Here is a 17,743-nt window from a genome sequence, read left to right on the forward strand (position 1 = left end):
CTCTGTCTTCTTCTACTGTCCTTTAACACGTTCATCAGAGTCTGGTCACGCCACCAACGTGGACGCCATGCCGAGGACCAACTGGTAAAAGTGCATCAAATTTTATGAACTGTTGATGTAATTTTAATAAAGTTAAACTGACAGATAAACAAAGAGCAGTAAAAAGTATTTCCCTCTGAGTTTTAGCACGAAGTACAGATGTGTCTGGAGTACTGGAGTACTGTACTGGAGTACTGGAGTACTGGAGTACTGTACTGGAGTACTGAAGGTCAGTCTATGTCTCCACAGTGGCGATAGCTGTGACCAGAGGCATTATGTTTTCTGATGACCCACCTATTGTTGTGAGTGTAATATCTTGAGGTAACTTTTGGCTCAAACGTCCACTTGGACTCAAAAATTAACTGATTAAAATTTGGTGTTCAAAGGTTAAGGTCACTTTGACCCTCGCAGCATCCCATTCTCGTGAACATGACATCTCAAGAACACCTTGATCTAATTTCTTCAATTTTGGCACAAACTTCCACTTGGACTCAACAGTGATCTTATAAGATTTTTGTGGTCAAAGGTTAAAGGTCACTGTGACCCCACTTGTCTCATTCTTGTGAACACAACATCTCAAGAACACATTGAGCTATTTTTCAAAATATTTGGCACTAACATCCACATGGACTCAAAACTGAACAAATTAGATTTTGGAAGTCAAAAGCTGGACGGCACGGTGGTGTGGTGGTTAGCACTGTCGCCTCACAGCAAGAGGGTTGCCGGTTCGATCCTGGGCGTGGGAGCCCTTCTGTGCGGAGTTTGCATGTTCTCCCTGTGTCAGCGTGGGTTTCCTCCAGGTGCTCTGACATATTCTCCTTGTGTCAGCGTGGGTTTCCTCCAGGTGCTCTGACATGTTCTCCCTGTGTCAGCGTGGGTTTCCTCCAGGTGCTCTGACATGTTCTCCCTGTGTCAGCGTGGGTTTCCTCCAGGTGCTCTGACATGTTCTCCCTGTGTCAGCGTGGGTTTCCTCCAGGTGCTCTGACATATTCTCCTTGTGTCAGCGTGGGTTTCCTCCAGGTGCTCTGACATGTTCTCCCTGTGTCAGCGTGGGTTTCCTCCAGGTGCTCTGACATGTTCTCCCTGTGTCAGCGTGGGTTTCCTCCAGGTGCTCTGACATGTTCTCCTTGTGTCAGCGTGGGTTTCCTCCAGGTGCTCTGATATGTTCTCCCTGTGTCAGCGTGGGTTTCCTCCAGGTGCTCTGACATGTTCTCCTTGTGTCAGCGTGGGTTTCCTCCAGGTGCTCCCACATGTTCTCCCTGTGTCAGTGTGGGTTTCCTCCAGGTGCTCTGACATGTTCTCCTTGTGTCAGCGTGGGTTTCCTCCAGGTGCTCTGACATGTTCTCCCTGTGTCAGCGTGGGTTTCCTCCAGGTGCTCTGACATGTTCTCCCTGTGTCAGCGTGGGTTTCCTCCAGGTGCTCTGACATGTTCTCCTTGTGTCAGCGTGGGTTTCCTCCAGGTGCTCCGACATGTTCTCCCTGTGTCAGCGTGGGTTTCCTCCAGGTGCTCTGACATGTTCTCCCTGTGTCAGCGTGGGTTTCCTCCAGGTGCTGTGACATGTTCTCCCTGTGTCAGCGTGGGTTTCCTCCAGGTGCTGTGACATGTTCTCCCTGTGTCAGCGTGGGTTTCCTCCAGGTGCTCTGACATGTTCTCCCTGTGTCAGCGTGGGTTTCCTCCAGGTGCTGTGACATGTTCTCCCTGTGTCAGCGTGGGTTTCCTCCAGGTGCTCCGACATGTTCTCCCTGTGTCAGCGTGGGTTTCCTCCAGGTGCTGTGACATGTTCTCCTTGTGTCAGCGTGGGTTTCCTCCAGGTGCTCCGACATGTTCTCCCTGTGTCAGCGTGGGTTTCCTCCAGGTGCTCTGACATGTTCTCCCTGTGTCAGCGTGGGTTTCCTCCAGGTGCTCCAGCTTCCTCCCACAGTCCAAAGACATGCAGGTTAATTGGTGACTCTAAATTGTCCGTAGGTGTGAATGTGAGTGTGAATGGTTGTCTGTCTCTATGTGTCAGTCCTGTGATAGTCTGGTGACCTGTCCAGGGTGAACCCTGCCTCTCACCCAATGTCAGCTGGGATAGACTCCACCCCCCGCGACCCTCAAGAGGATGAAGCGGTAAGAAGATGAATGAATGAATGAAGTCAAAAGCCAAGGTTACTGTGTCCCTGCATCCCCTTCGCTCTTGTTAATGCAATACCTCAGAAACACCTGATTTTTTTTTTTTTTTTTTTTAAAAATACCACTTGGAATCAGGGATAAACTGCTTTGTAATTTTGGTGGCCCAAGGTCAACTGTGACGTAGCATTCGTTCCTCGTTTAAGTGTTACCTCAAAAACGCCTTTAGGGAGTGTCCTTACAATTTGGCTATGATGATGAACTTATTACATTTCAGTGGCTAAAGGTCACCGTGACTCCATCTGTCTCTTTCTAGTGAAAAAGCCTGTAGGGAGTTACCCCAAACTTGGCACAAACGTCTACTTGGACTGAATGATGAACTGATTAGATTTTGGTGGTGCAAGGTCAAGGTCACTGTGGGCTTGTGTCCATGTCAATCTTGTGAATGTGATATCTGATGAACACTGTGGAAATTTCTTTAAATTTGGCACAAATGTCCATACTCAGGATTGAACAGTTAAGAATTTGGTGGTAAAAGGTAAAAGGTCAAGGTAAATTTTAGATATTACTTTATTAATTATTCCTGCCACTGCTGATGTGTTCAGGGACGCTCTGAGATCTGAGCAGCAGCAGCTAATTGTCAGAGGAAGTAAAGACAGGAAGTCACACGGCCAATAAACTGTATTAAAACTTTATTGACGCCTCGTCAGACGTGATGTCAGAAACACTGAGTCTGTAACAGAAGCTCGGAGGATTTTAATTTACTGCAAAGACCAGGAGAGTTAACAGACTGTGACTTAATGTCATCAAATAACCCCCAGAATACATCCCATAATAATATGAATTCTTGAGAACAAACGACCTTCAACACAAACGTCTCGAACAGTGAGACGTGTTAAATTCTGGCTGTGAGGGTCACATGGTTTCCGCAGATCACATGACTCCTTCGGAGGAGCTCACAAACCAGGTCCTGGTCCAGCGGGATGCTGGTTGAAGCAGCAGTGCGTTATTGTGACAGTCTGACACTGCATGCACGGCATTCCTGCGTGAAGTACTGTGTACCACTTCCTTTGCCCGCTATGTGGCGCTAGAGGACGCACAGTACAGAGCAGCTGGGGACGCAGAGTCACAGGATGTCTCTACAGCTCAGGCATCCGGGCAGCTGCTGTGTCCTGCCCTGTGTTCTCTCTCAGGTAAGGCAGGACGGCATCCCTGTAAAACACCTCCAGTTTGGACACCATCTCTTCCCACAGGTCGGGGTCAAAGGTCACCGGGACGACGGCCAGCTCCTTCAGGGTGAAGACAGCGAGGTCTGCCCGCCACAGGCCCGTCACCGCCAGCTGACACTGAATCTGTGTGAAGTAACTGTGAGACGTCTTCAGGCGGTAGACCGGGGACTAGGACAGGAAGACAGGGAGAGGACGTTAACCACAAGGAGAGGACGACTGGGAGAAGACATTAGAGACAGAGAGAGGACAACTGGGTGAGGACATAAGAGACAGGGAGAGGACAACTGGGTGAGGACATAAGAGACAGGGAGAGGATGACTGGGTGAGGACATTAGAGACAGGGAGAGGACAACTGGGAGAAGACATTAAAGACAGGGAGAGAACGACTGGGTGAGGACATTAGAGACAAGGAGAGGACAACTGGGAGAAGACATTAAAGACAGGGAGAGGATGACTGGGTGAGGACATAAGAGACAGGGAGAGGACAACTGGGTGAGGACATAAGAGACAGGGAGAGAACGACTGGGTGAGGACATTAGAGACAGAGAGAGGACAACTGGGTGAGGACATAAGAGACAGGGAGAGGACAACTGGGTGAGGACATAAGAGACAGGGAGAGAACGACTGGGTGAGGACATTAGAGACAGGGAGAGGACAACTGGGTGAGGACATAAGAGACAGGGAGAGAACGACTGGGTGAGGACATTAGAGACAGGGAGAGGACAACTGGGTGAGGACATAAGAGACAGGGAGAGGACAACTGGGTGAGGACATAAGAGACAGGGAGAGAACGACTGGGTGAGGACATTAGAGACAGAGAGAGGACAACTGGGTGAGGACATAAGAGACAGGGAGAGGACAACTGGGTGAGGACATAAGAGACAGGGAGAGAACGACTGGGTGAGGACATTAGAGACAGGGAGAGGACAACTGGGTGAGGACATAAGAGACAGGGAGAGAACGACTGGGTGAGGACATTAGAGACAGGGAGAGGACAACTGGGAGAAGACATTAAAGACAGGGAGAGGACGACTGGGAGAGGACATTAGAGACAAGGAGAGGACAACTGGGAGAAGACATTAAAGACAGGGAGAGGATGACTGGGTGAGGACATTAGAGACAAGGAGAGGACAACTGGGAGAAGACATTAAAGACAGGGAGAGGATGACTGGGAGAGGACATTAGAGACAAGGAGAGGACAACTGGGAGAAGACATTAAAGACAGGGAGAGGACGACTGGGAGAAGACATTAGAGACAGGGAGAGGACAACTGGGTGAGGACATTAGAGACAGGGAGAGGACAACTGGGTGAGGACATAAGAGACAGGGAGAGAACGACTGGGTGAGGACATTAGAGACAGGGAGAGGACAACTGGGAGAAGACATTAGAGACAGAGAGGACAACTGGGAGAAGACATTAGAGACAGGGAGAGAACGACTGGGTGAGGACATTAGAGGCAGGGAGAGGACGACTGGGTGAAGACATTAGAGACAGGGAGAGGACGACTGGGTGAGGACATTAGAGACAGGGAGAGGACGACTGGGAGAAGACATTAGAGACAGGGAGAGGACGACTGGGAGAGGACATTAGAGGCAGGGAGAGGACGACTGGGTGAAGACATTAGAGACAGAGAGAGGACGACTGGGTGAGGACATTAGAGACAGGGAGAGGACGACTGGGAGAAGACATTAGAGACAGGGAGAGGACGACTGGGAGAGGACATTAGAGACAGGGAGAGGACGACTGGGAGAAGACATTAGAGGCAGGGAGAGGACGACTGGGTGAGGACATTAGAGACAGGGAGAGGACGACTTGGAGAGAACATTAGAGGCAGGGAGAGGACGACTGGGAGAGGACATTAGAGACAGGGAGAGGACGACTTGGAGAGAACATTAGAGGCAGGGAGAGGACGACTGGGAGAGGACATTAGAGACAGGGAGAGGACGACTGGGAGAAGACATTAGAGACAGGGAGAGGACGACTGGGTGAGGACATTAGAGACAGGGAGAGGACGACTTGGAGAGAACATTAGAGGCAGGGAGAGGACGACTGGGAGAGGACATTAGAGACAGGGAGAGGACGACTGGGAGAAGACATTAGAGACAGGGAGAGGACGACCGGGTGAGGACATGAGAGGTAGGGAGAGGACGACTTGGAGAGGACATTAGAGGCAGGGAGAGGATGACTTGGAGAGGATATTAGAGACAGGGAGAGGATGACTGGGAGAGGACATTAGAGACAGGGAGAGGACGACTGGGTGAGGACATTAGAGACAGGGAGAGGATGACTGGGAGGGGACATTAGAGACAGGGAGAGGACGACTGGGTGAGGACATTAGAGACAGGGAGAGGATGACTGGGAGAGGACATTAGAGACAGGGAGAGGACGACTGGGTGAGGACATTAGAGACAGGGAGAGGATGACTGGGAGAGGACATTAGAGACAGGGAGAGGACGACTGGGTGAGGACATTAGAGACAGGGAGAGGATGACTGGGAGAGGACATTAGAGACAGGGAGAGGATGACTGGGAGGGGACATTAGAGACAGGGAGAGGACGACTGGGTGAGGACATTAGAGACAGGGAGAGGACGACTGGGTGAAGACATTAGAGACAGGGAGAGGACGACTGGGTGAGGACATTAGAGACAGGGAGAGGATGACTGGGAGGGGACATTAGAGACAGGGAGAGGACGACTGGGTGAGGACATTAGAGACAGGGAGAGGATGACTGGGAGAGGACATTAGAGACAGGGAGAGGATGACTGGGAGGGGACATTAGAGACAGGGAGAGGACGACTGGGTGAGGACATTAGAGACAGGGAGAGGACGACTGGGTGAAGACATTAGAGACAGGGAGAGGATGACTGGGAGGGGACATTAGAGACAGGGAGAGGACGACTGGGAGAGGACATTAGAGACAGGGAGAGGACGACTGGGTGAGGACATTAGAGACAGGGAGAGGATGACTGGGAGGGGACATTAGAGACAGGGAGAGGACGACTGGGTGAGGACATTAGAGACAGGGAGAGGATGACTGGGAGAGGACATTAGAGACAGGGAGAGGATGACTGGGAGGGGACATTAGAGACAGGGAGAGGACGACTGGGTGAGGACATTAGAGACAGGGAGAGGACGACTGGGTGAAGACATTAGAGACAGGGAGAGGATGACTGGGAGGGGACATTAGAGACAGGGAGAGGACGACTGGGTGAGGACATTAGAGACAGGGAGAGGACGACTGGGTGAGGACATTAGAGACAGGGAGAGGATGACTGGGAGAGGACATTAGAGACAGGGAGAGGATGACTGGGAGAAGACATTAGAGACAGGGAGAGGACGACTGGGTGAGGACATTAGAGACAGGGAGAGGATGACTGGGAGAAGACATTAGAGACAGGGAGAGGACGACTGGGTGAGGACATTAGAGACAGGGAGAGGATGACTGGGAGAGGACATTAGAGACAGGGAGAGGATGACTTGGAGAGGACATAAGAAATAGTTTCTTGCCTCTTTGGGCTCCCGTCCGTCCTCGTCCTCTATCTCCAGACAGAAGGCGGGGTCGGTCCTGCAGGCGTCCTCCACCCGTCTGTGTCTGTGTTTGTAGGGACACTTCACCTCCAGGCAGAGCAGCCATTGGCCCGTCTGGTTGTCCGTCACAATGCCGTCAGGACTCGCAGCCAACCAAGGCCGCCGAGCGTCAATGAACAAGCCGCAGTCCCGCACTGAGACGGGCCGTGCCATAGCAGCGCTCTTCATCTTCTGCAGGACAATATCATCATCATCGTCATCATGAAGGGATTACTGTAGGCATCGAAGTACTCACAGTAGTCCCTACAGTACTTACAGTACCTACAATACTTACAGTACTTACAGTCCCTACAGTACCTACAGTATCTACAGTCCCTACAGTCCCTACAGTACCTACAGTATCTACAGTACCTACAGTCCCTACAGTACCTACAGCACCTACAGTATCTACAGTACCTACAGTACCTACAATACTTACAGTACTTACAGTCCCTACAGCAGTCCCTACAGTACCTACAGTAGTCCCTACAGAACCTACAGTACCTACAGCAGTCCCTACAGTCCGTACAGTACCTACAGTACTTACAGTACTTACAGTCCCTACAGCAGTCCCTACAGTACCTACAGGACCTACAGTACCTACAGTATCTACAGTACCTACAGTACCTACAGTATCTACAATACTTACAGTACTTACAGTCCCTACAGCAGTCCCTACAGTACCTACAGTAGTCCCTACAGAACCTACAGTACCTACAGCAGTCCCTACAGTCCGTACAGTACCTACAATACTTACAGTACTTACAGTCCCTACAGCAGTAACTACAGAACCTACAGTACCTACAGCAGTCCCTACAGTACCTACAGTACCTACAGTATCTACAGTACCTACAGCAGTCCCTACAGTACCTACAGTACCTACAGCAGTCCCTACAGTACCTACAGTACCTACAGTATCTACAGTACCTACAGCAGTCCCTACAGTACCTACAGTACCTACAGCAGTCCCTACAGTACCTACAGTACCTACAATACTTACAGTACTTACAGTCCCTACAGCAGTTCCTACAGTACCTACAGTAGTCCCTACAGAACCTACAGTACCTACAGCAGTCCCTACAGTCCGTACAGTACCTACAGTACTTACAGTACTTACAGTCCCTACAGCAGTCCCTACAGCAGTCCCTACAGCACCTACAGCAGTCCCTACAGCACCTACAGCAGTCCCTACAGTACCTACAGTACCTACAGCAGTCCCTACAGTCCCTACAGCAGTCCCTACAGTACCTACAGTACCTACAGCAGTCCCTACAGTCCCTACAGCAGTTCCTACAGTACCTACAGTAGTCCCTACAGAACCTACAGTACCTACAGCAGTCCCTACAGTCCGTACAGTACCTACAGTACTTACAGTACTTACAGTCCCTACAGCAGTCCCTACAGCACCTACAGCAGTCCCTACAGTACCTACAGTACCTACAGCAGTCCCTACAGTCCCTACAGCAGTCCCTACAGTCCCTACAGTAGTCCCTACAGAACCTACAGTACCTACAGCAGTCCCTACAGTACCTACAGTAGTCCCTACAGAACCTACAGTACCTACAGTACCTACAATACTTACAGTACTTACAGTCCCTACAGCAGTCCCTACAGTACCTACAGGACGTACAGCAGTCCCTACAGTACCTACAGTACCTACAGTACCAGCAGTCCCTACAGCACCTACAGTACCTACAGTACCTACAGCAGTCCCTACAGTCCCTACAGTACCTACAGCAGTCCCTACAGTACCTACAGTACCTACAGTACCTACAGCAGTCCCTACAGTACCTACAGCAGTCCCTACAGAATCTACAGTACCTACAGCAGTCCCTACAGAATCTACAGTACCTACAGCAGTCCCTACAGTACCTACAGCAGTCCCTACAGAATCTACAGTACCTACAGCAGTCCCTACAGTCCCTACAGTACCTACAGTACCTACAGCAGTCCCTACAGTACCTACAGTACCTACAGTACCTACAGCAGTCCCTACAGTCCCTACAGTACCTACAGTACCTACAGCAGTCCCTACAGTACCTACAGCAGTCCCTACAGAACCTACAGTACCTACAGCAGTCCCTACAGTCCCTACAGTACCTACAGCAGTCCCTACAGAACCTACAGTACCTACAGCAGTCCCTACAGTCCCTACAGTACCTACAGCAGTCCCTACAGTACCTACAGCAGTCCCTACAGAACCTACAGTACCTACAGCAGTCCCTACAGTCCCTACAGTACCTACAGCATCTACAGCAGGCCCTACAGTACCTACAGTAGTCCCTACAGAACCTACAGCAGTCCCTACAGTACCTACAGCAGTCCCTACAGTACCTACAGCATCTACAGCAGTCCCTACAGTACCTACAGTAGTCCCTACAGAACCTACAGTACCTACAGCAGTCCCTACAGTACCTACAGTACCTACAGCACCTACAGCAGTCCCTACAATACCTACAGCAGTCCCTACAATACCTACAGCATCTACAGTAGTCCCTACAGAACCTACAGTACCTACAGCAGTCCCTACAGTACCTACAGAACCTACAGTAGTACCAACAGGTCTAGAGAAACATGAGTACTATCACTGTTTCAGAAGTGTGGTACCAACCTGGTACGAAAGTTTAGGTACTTGTGACAGTTTTAACATCAGGTGTGTTGAACTGTACCTGATACCTGCGGACCACCTCAGCCTCCATCTGGACCCCCCAGGACATGGCTCTGGTCTGGACGCTCCGCCCCTCACCTGTCAAGAACCAATTTACTTGATTTACAAATAGCCAGTCCATCTTATTTTAGTGATTTATTTTTGTTACTTCTTATTCAGAGCCTGTTACAGGGGGCATGGCGATGTGATTTGGGGCAGGGCGTACCTGTGATAGCAGTCAGGTATGAGGTGGGTGGGGTTGGGCTCTTGCCGTTGCTGAAGCGACAGTGAGCAATGCGATGAGCCACGGAGGCTGTGATCCGGTTCTTCCTCCAGGCGAACCAGTCCTGGTTGGAACTCTGTCCACGAGTCAGAACCTCCACTTTCTCCACAACACCCCTGTCCAACTGGACCCCCAGACCCAGAGGGACCTGCTCCGGTGTGAGAGGGCCTCCCTCCGGGTCCAGATCTGCAGCATCTCTCTGAACCAGCTTCCTTATGGCTTTCTGAGCACTCTGTCTCTGTCCGCCAGCAGGTGGCAGTCTCACACCAGGACCTAGATCAACCTGAGGGCTCCTGGTCTGAGGGACCCCCTTCTGAGGGATCCCAGTCTGAGAGCAGCGGACAGCTGCTGCTCTGGTCTTCTGGGCCGGGCTGGTTCTGGGTTTGTCTCCGGGTGTCTGGATGCTCGGGTGGTATCGGACTGTCGGGATGACAGTTTTCTGCTTTGTGTTCTGATTCTGCATTTTTCACGTCACCTACATCAGAACAGGAAACATATGACGTACAATAAGTTTGTTCTTTAGCGCAAACGAGAAACAGGTCATTCCAGTACCACATGTAGCCTACTGCACCACTTCACTGCAGCATGGTTTTCATGTTCTTTGTGTTTTTACTGATTTATTTTTTTAAATTTCTCGTTGGTGTTTTTATACTTTAAATCCTGACTACATCAGAGTCCTCCTTGAATATTTTCAGAATTTTTACTTTCATGTTTGTTGTTTAAAAAAAAAAGGTCGAACACAAATTCGTCGATTGGGGCTTTTATTTTGAAAACCTGTAAAGTGACGGTCGGATGTTGTTGTTTAACCCTCCTTCTAAATCAGGAGTACACAGGTGGGCGTGTCTTCTGTTGTTTTTCACTTTAAAACCGTTTCTTACAACATCCTGAACACCGACATCAAAAACTCAGCACCAAACTCCAGTCAAAATGTGTGTGAAAAAACAAACCCATCATTTAAGGACCGAACAGTGACGTCAGACCAGCTGTTTCGGTGTTTACCGGGTTGTTCGGAGCCGTTAACGTGTTCGGCACCAACCTCATGGAAGCAGCAGCACGTATTCAAATGGCATTCTGTGATTTTTGGAGCTGCCCGTCGTGGTGCTCCTCCCGCCAGATGGATCGCTGTCAGGGTCCCTGAGTGAGCAAGTCAACCCAACCTGAAGGTTTTCATTACGTCATTCGAAGCCGAATTCTTCAGAATATTTACATTTCTTGAGAGACTGTGTCAAACAGCTGCGATAACCAGGCAGTAATTACAGGTGAGGAAGGAAACGTTAAAGTGCGACATTTATGAATGAGGTTTGGTGAAAACTTGTTGGAGCGTCTCCCGAATGAATCTTAGCGCAGCTTGTTTTAATTTCCAGTTTGTGTAGTTGGTATTAAATAATTCTTATTTTCACTCTGACAGTCCGGATGAAAATAACTTAAACAGAGACAAACAGAAGTAACAGAACAGATCTCACCTGAACGGTTGGAGTGTGTCGGAGCGAAACCTGAAGTGAAACTGAGCGGATTGAGTGAGTGTGACTCATGACCTCGTGACAGATGGAGTGTGTGTGTGTGTGTGTGTGTGTGTGTGTGTGTGTGTGTGTCCGGGCATGTTCTGTCTGATTTAACTCATTAAAGGAAAAACTGGATTCGTTCCTTTAGAGACACTGTTTTTTTTTCACATTGATCACAACAAAGTATGTCGGATATAAAGAACCGTCAGAGTTCCTTTGAAGGTCCACAGTACCGCTCTGAACAAATGACGTCACTAAACTTGCGGCACACCTGATGGCCGACCTCACCTGTCTTTGTATTTTTCCGACTTCACAGAAATGATTTTCAGAAATGTGTCAGAATTAATAAAGTGAAAGTTTCAGTTAAAACAGAACACGTGTTTATTGTGTCGTTTGACATCTGTGGGGCCTTTGTGTCTCTTTGCAGTTGTTTTGCATCTCTTTGTAGTTGTTTTGTGTCTCGCTGCAGTTGTTTTGTGTCTCTTTTAAGTTGTGTGTCTCTTTGTAGTTGTTTTGTATCTCTTTGAAGTTGTTTTGTGTCTCTTTGTAGTTGTTTTGCATCTCTTTGTAGTTGTTTTGTGTCTTTTTGTAGTTGTTTTGTGTCTCCTTGTAGTTGTTTTGTGTGTCTTTGTTGTTGTTTTGTGTCTTTTTGAAGTTGTTTTGCATCTCTTTGTAGTTGTTTTGCATCTCTTTGTAGTTGTTTTGTGTCTCTTTGAAGTTGTTTTTCATCTCTTTGTAGTTGTCTTGTGTCTTTGTTGTTGTTTTGTGTATCTTTGCAGTTGTTTTGCATCTCTTTGTAGTTGTTTTGAGTCTCTTTGAAGTTGTTTTGTGTCTCTTTGTAGTTGTTTTGTGTCTCTTTGTTGTTTTGTGTCTCTGTTGTTGTTTCACGTGTCTTTGTTGTTTTACATCTCTTTGTAGTTGTTTTGTGTCTCTTTGTAGTTGTTTTACATCTCTTTGTAGTTGTTTTGCGTCTCACTGCAGTTGTTTCACGTCTCTTTGTAGTTGTTTTGCATCTTTTTGTAGTTGTTTTGTGTCTCGCTGCAGTTGTTTTGCGTCTCTTTTAAGTTGTTTTGTGTCTCTTTGTAGTTGTTTTGCATCTCTTTGTAGTTGTTTTGCGTCTCACTGCAGTTGTTTCACGTCTCTTTGTAGTTGTTTTGTGTCTCGCTGCAGTTGTTTTGCGTCTCTTTTAAGTTGTTTTGTGTCTCTTTGTAGTTGTTTTGCATCTCTTTGTAGTTGTTTTGTGTCTCCTTGTAGTTGTTTTGTGTGTCTTTGTTGTTGTTTTGCATCTCTTTGTAGTTGTTTTGCATCTCTTTGTAGTTGTTTTGTGTCTCTTTGAAGTTGTTTTTCATCTCTTTGTAGTTGTCTTGTGTCTCTTTGTTGTTGTTTTGTGTATCTTTGCAGTTGTTTTGCATCTCTTTGTAGTTGTTTTGAGTCTCTTTGAAGTTGTTTTGTGTCTCTTTGTAGTTGTTTTGTGTCTCTTTGTTGTTTTGTGTCTCTTTGTAGTTGTTTTGCGTCTCTTTTAAGTTGTTTTGTGTCTCTTTGTAGTTGTTTTGCATCTCTTTGTAGTTGTTTTGCGTCTCACTGCAGTTGTTTCACGTCTCTTTGTAGTTGTTTTGTGTCTCGCTGCAGTTGTTTTGCGTCTCTTTTAAGTTGTTTTGTGTCTCTTTGTAGTTGTTTTGCATCTCTTTGTAGTTGTTTTGTGTCTCCTTGTAGTTGTTTTGTGTGTCTTTGTTGTTGTTTTGTGTCTTTTTGAAGTTGTTTTGCATCTCTTTGTAGTTGTTTTGCATCTCTTTGTAGTTGTTTTGTGTCTCTTTGAAGTTGTTTTTCATCTCTTTGTAGTTGTCTTGTGTCTCTTTGTTGTTGTTTTGTGTATCTTTGCAGTTGTTTTGCATCTCTTTGTAGTTGTTTTGAGTCTCTTTGTTGTTTTGCATCTCTTTGTAGTTGTTTTACATCTCTTTGTAGTTGTTTTGCGTCTCACTGCAGTTGTTTCACGTGTCTTTGTAGTTGTTTTGCATCTTTTTGTAGTTGTTTTGTGTCTCGCTGCAGTTGTTTTGCGTCTCTTTTAAGTTGTTTTGTGTCTCTTTGTAGTTGTTTTGCATCTCTTTGTAGTTGTTTTGCGTCTCACTGCAGTTGTTTCACGTCTCTTTGTAGTTGTTTTGTGTCTCGCTGCAGTTGTTTTGCATCTCTTTTAAGTTGTTTTGTGTCTCTTTGTAGTTGTTTTGCATCTCTTTGTAGTTGTTTTGTGTCTCCTTGTAGTTGTTTTGTGTGTCTTTGTAGCTGTTTTGCATCTCTTTGTTTTGTGTGTCTTTGTAGTTGTTTTGTGTGTCTTTGTAGCTGTTTTGCATCTCTTTGTAGTTGTTTTGTGTCTCTTTGTAGTTGTTTTGTGTCTGTAGCTGTTTTGTGTCTGTAGCTGTTTTGTGTCTCCTTGGTTGTTTTAGATTTCTTTGTTGTGGTTTTTGTTTCGTTTGTTTGAATTTATTTATATTCTGTTTATTTTTCTATCAGGTTTTATTTGTGTATTTATTTATTTATTCATTTATTCCAGCATGTATTTGTTTTTTTATTAATGCATTTATGAATTTATTTCAGTATTAATTTATCTATTAATCATTTTATTTTTATATTGTCATTTTTTTTAATTTTATTTATTGATACTGAGGTTGTCTTTGGTCCTCAGTGATGGACACATTTAGTATAAAGCAGGCTGTCATGAATATTCTAGAAAATAATCATAGTAAAAATATAAATATTAATGATTTGGTCATAATACAAATAAAATATTTAATAGTATTAATATAGTATTATAGTATTTCATAATCCTAACAATGTCTGAATGGTTGCTGGGCGACAGAGCAGCCAATCACAGCTCCTGATCCCTTGACATTGACTGATAGGCGCTGTGTCATGAATCATCAGTGGATCCTCACAGATCAGAACAATAAACATTTATACTTCATTATTAATACAAAGCCCTCGTCACTTCAAGCTGGAGCCGATCAGTCGATCGATCGAACGATGGGTCTGTGGTGCTGACTGTGTCTCTGTGTGTGCGCCCTCAGTACTGTCTCACAGGTAAAGGTGTTGTGGTGTCCCCCATCAGGTCATGGCTGTCTCTCAGGTGTCTCCTGGTCTGTACCTCAGCGGTCTGGACCCGGCCCTGAACCTCAGTGTCCTCTCCAGCAGGAACATCACGCTCATCATCAACGCCAGTGGGCTGGAGGACGTGTCCTACCCTCAGCTGGACGGACTGCTTGTCCTCCATGTCCCCGTCCAGGATCAACCTCACGCGCCCCTGAGATGCCACTTTGACCCCGTGGCTGAACGGATCCACCAGAACCGGTCAGGAGGGACTCTGGTCCACTGCACCGCCGGCAGGAGCCGATCGCCCGCTCTGATCATGGCCTACCTGATGAGGTAACCCAGCAGCTCCCTCACCTGGCAGAGGCACTCACCTGTGATGGATCACGTCCAGCGTGTCCTTTTGTTCATACGTGTTTCCATAGATACACAACAATTAGACCCCGCTGTATGAATGAATCAAGAAATGCATAAATAAATAAACACAATAATTAATACACAAATAAAAACAATAAATATATTAAGATAGTTATTTATGCATTTACTAATTATTTTATTTATTTCACAAACATTTATTAATCATTTTATTCATGTCAGCGTATATTATTTTATTTGTTTCCAGCATTATTTAGTTGAGCATTCATTAACTATTTCATTTATTTCAGCGTGTTATTTATTTCCAGCAGTTGTTGATTATTTCAGTTTATTAGTTTAGCATTTTTATTTATTTAATTGAGCATTAGTTTATTTATTCATTTCTGCATTTATTATCTTTTTAGTTCCACATATATTAATCTTTTTATTCATTTTAGTGTATTTTTTTGTTTCTAGCAATTATCAGTTATTTTAATTTGTTCAGCATTTAATTTTTTTCAGCATTATTTATTTATTTATTTGATCATTTAATTATTAAGCATTTATTTTTTTCCAGCATTTATCAATTATTTTAATTTGTTCAGCATTTGATTTATTTTTTCACAATTTTTTATGTAGTTTGTGAAGCATGTTATTATTTTAACATTTATTTTATTCTTTACTCTGGCATTTAATACGTATTTCATTTTTTAATTTGTATATTGATGGTATTAATTTCTTTATTTGTTGTCTATGGTATTGGACCCAGTCAGTAATCCAGTCATGTTGAGGAACATCTGATAACTTCTGGGGGGTATTCCAGAAAGTGGGTTATGTGAAAACTCAGAGTGTATTAACCCTGAGATGAGGGAAACTCTGAGTTATCTGTTCCAGAAAGAGAGGTAACTGAAACTCTGAGTCAGTCACCATGGTAACAGACTCTGTGAACATAACCTGCTCGCTGACAGGTTTTCTTCAATAAACCCTGAGTGTTTCTCTGTCTCCTCCCTCTTACACGCTGTTTCATTTCCTCATTCATTCAGTCTGTGTCAAAGCTTGTATGGAAGCGCATTCATTAGCGGAGATTTACCGTCTGTCACAGTCTAAATCCTGCTGGATATTAGTTTGTTACTCAGGACTGTCTTAAGTTACTGAATTTATGCACATCAGTCATTTCTTTGGACATCAGCTTTTGTCTTTACATTCAAATATTACACAGCGAGAATTCACCCTCAGCTCAGAATCAAACCTCTGTCCTTTTTATATTTATTATTTTTATAACACTGTGCACAAGGATCAGACTGTCAGTCTGTTAGAGCAGCTCCCAAATGTTTATTGCACATAATGTGTAGGTCTAATTATTTAAATTTTAAAAATGGGTATGAAGCTTTAGACACGTAGTATCAATGACTAATGATCTCTGTCACTGATGTCACTGGTCGCACTGATGGAACATAATTCCTATAGCCTAATATTGGGGATTATATGTTCATATTTCTGAGTGAGCAATGGTGCAGCATTTCACTGTCTTTACATTTACTACATTTGTAGCTGAAATAAAGTCACTGAATGCTGTTGAGTCAAGATACAAATAGATGTCCAGCATTTTAAAATCTACTGTATTTTAACCTCAACGTCTTTTCAAGTGCAAATCACCAAACATGTTATTACTGGGTCAGACTGTGAGTTTACAGTCATGTCTTTATGTCTTTGATCTATAGCCTAGCCTATATGTTTTAAATCTTCTGCCTCCTGTGTTTTTCCCCATCAGATTAAATCTGAACAAATATATTATTATATATTATTAATATAATGTAATGTATCTACAGCCTGATACACAGTCAGATTCCACCACTTTATCTTCATTAAGGAAATGTAAGTCTGATAAATGATGAATAAACTTTTTTATTAACTTCATGGTTAACTTATTGACACTTTCCTCGCTCTGACTCAGGCTCTTCTTTTAAAGATAAACGTGCACCGTCTGCTACACATGCATTAATATCTCTACATCCACTGGATTAAAATGGAGGCGCTGTCTTTTATTTACCTGTTGCCATGGTGAATCGTGGAGTCGGAGCTCCATTGATGATGGCTTTTCATTGTCGACTTAACTCAGAGTGAACATACTCAGAGTTGACTGAACTAACTCAGATCAGCTGTTCTGGAACCGATAACTCAGAGTTTCCCATCTCAGAGTAAATCAACTCAGAGTTCAGGGTCAGACTCAGAGTTTGTTGAACCTCCTACCTGGAATACCCCTCTGATATTTTACACTGTGTTGCTCGTACCTCACACTCTGACTTGTAATCGAGTATCAGTACTGTGCAATCCGATTACCTGCAGTACTGTAGTGAAGGACGTGTTTGGTGTCTGTGTGCAGGTTCGAAGGTCTGAGCCTCCGTCAGGCTCATGAAGTCCTTCTGGCTCGGCGTCCATTCGTCCGACCCAACGCTGGTTTCTGGAGGCAGCTGATGGACTATGAGAGGACACTATTCGGCAGGAACACCGTCAGGATGGCGAAGACGACCGTCGGCGTCCTGCCTGAAGCTCTGGAGGACTCTGAGGATGCAGCGTACTGTGTCAACGTCTGACGGCTCCTCAGAGTTCAGGAAGGAGCTGTCAGAGAATCAGACCTTAAACAAAGTCGATCTTCATCTTCATCTTCATCATCGTGATCAAACCTACAGATAAGTGCGTCTCTAATTTCTGTACCTGTCCCACTTCCTGTGTGGCTCTCAGCTGTTTCCTGCTGAAGATGCTTCAAAACACAAATACACTTTCAAAAAAGACTCAGTCATGAAGTCTGTTTCTTTACACATCACAGGATAACTGTGGGTTGTTAACAACAACAACAACAACAACAACAACAACAAGAGAGGACAGAAAAAATCCCGCCAAAATAAGAGCAGAACTGGAATCAGAACCTTTA

At 45.4% G+C, this 17,743-nt stretch overlaps 2 protein-coding genes across 2 annotated transcripts; one reads left to right on the forward strand and one right to left on the reverse strand.

Annotated features, from left to right (window-relative positions):
* Positions 1–2,826: 2,826 nt before the first annotated feature.
* On the reverse strand, positions 2,827–11,487 carry LOC117259270 (uncharacterized). Its single transcript, XM_078167432.1, has 5 exons — positions 11,341–11,487; positions 9,821–10,352; positions 9,617–9,693; positions 6,888–7,139; positions 2,827–3,546 (listed from the first exon to the last, which is right to left on the reverse strand). Exons 2-5 carry the CDS (start codon positions 10,338–10,340, stop codon positions 3,289–3,291), a joined length of 1,107 nt encoding a protein of 368 aa, XP_078023558.1. The 5' UTR covers positions 10,341–10,352; positions 11,341–11,487; the 3' UTR covers positions 2,827–3,288.
* On the forward strand, positions 10,693–17,603 carry LOC117260230 (dual specificity protein phosphatase 14). Its single transcript, XM_033632170.2, has 3 exons — positions 10,693–11,136; positions 14,480–14,793; positions 17,195–17,603. The coding sequence occupies exons 2-3, from the start codon at positions 14,483–14,485 to the stop codon at positions 17,403–17,405; spliced, it is 522 nt and encodes a 173-aa protein (XP_033488061.2). The 5' UTR covers positions 10,693–11,136; positions 14,480–14,482; the 3' UTR covers positions 17,406–17,603.
* The last annotated feature ends 140 nt before the right edge of the window (positions 17,604–17,743 follow it).

This window comes from Epinephelus lanceolatus, chromosome 4, assembly GCF_041903045.1.
Source record: "Epinephelus lanceolatus isolate andai-2023 chromosome 4, ASM4190304v1, whole genome shotgun sequence".
Taxonomy (NCBI): domain Eukaryota; kingdom Metazoa; phylum Chordata; class Actinopteri; order Perciformes; family Serranidae; genus Epinephelus; species Epinephelus lanceolatus.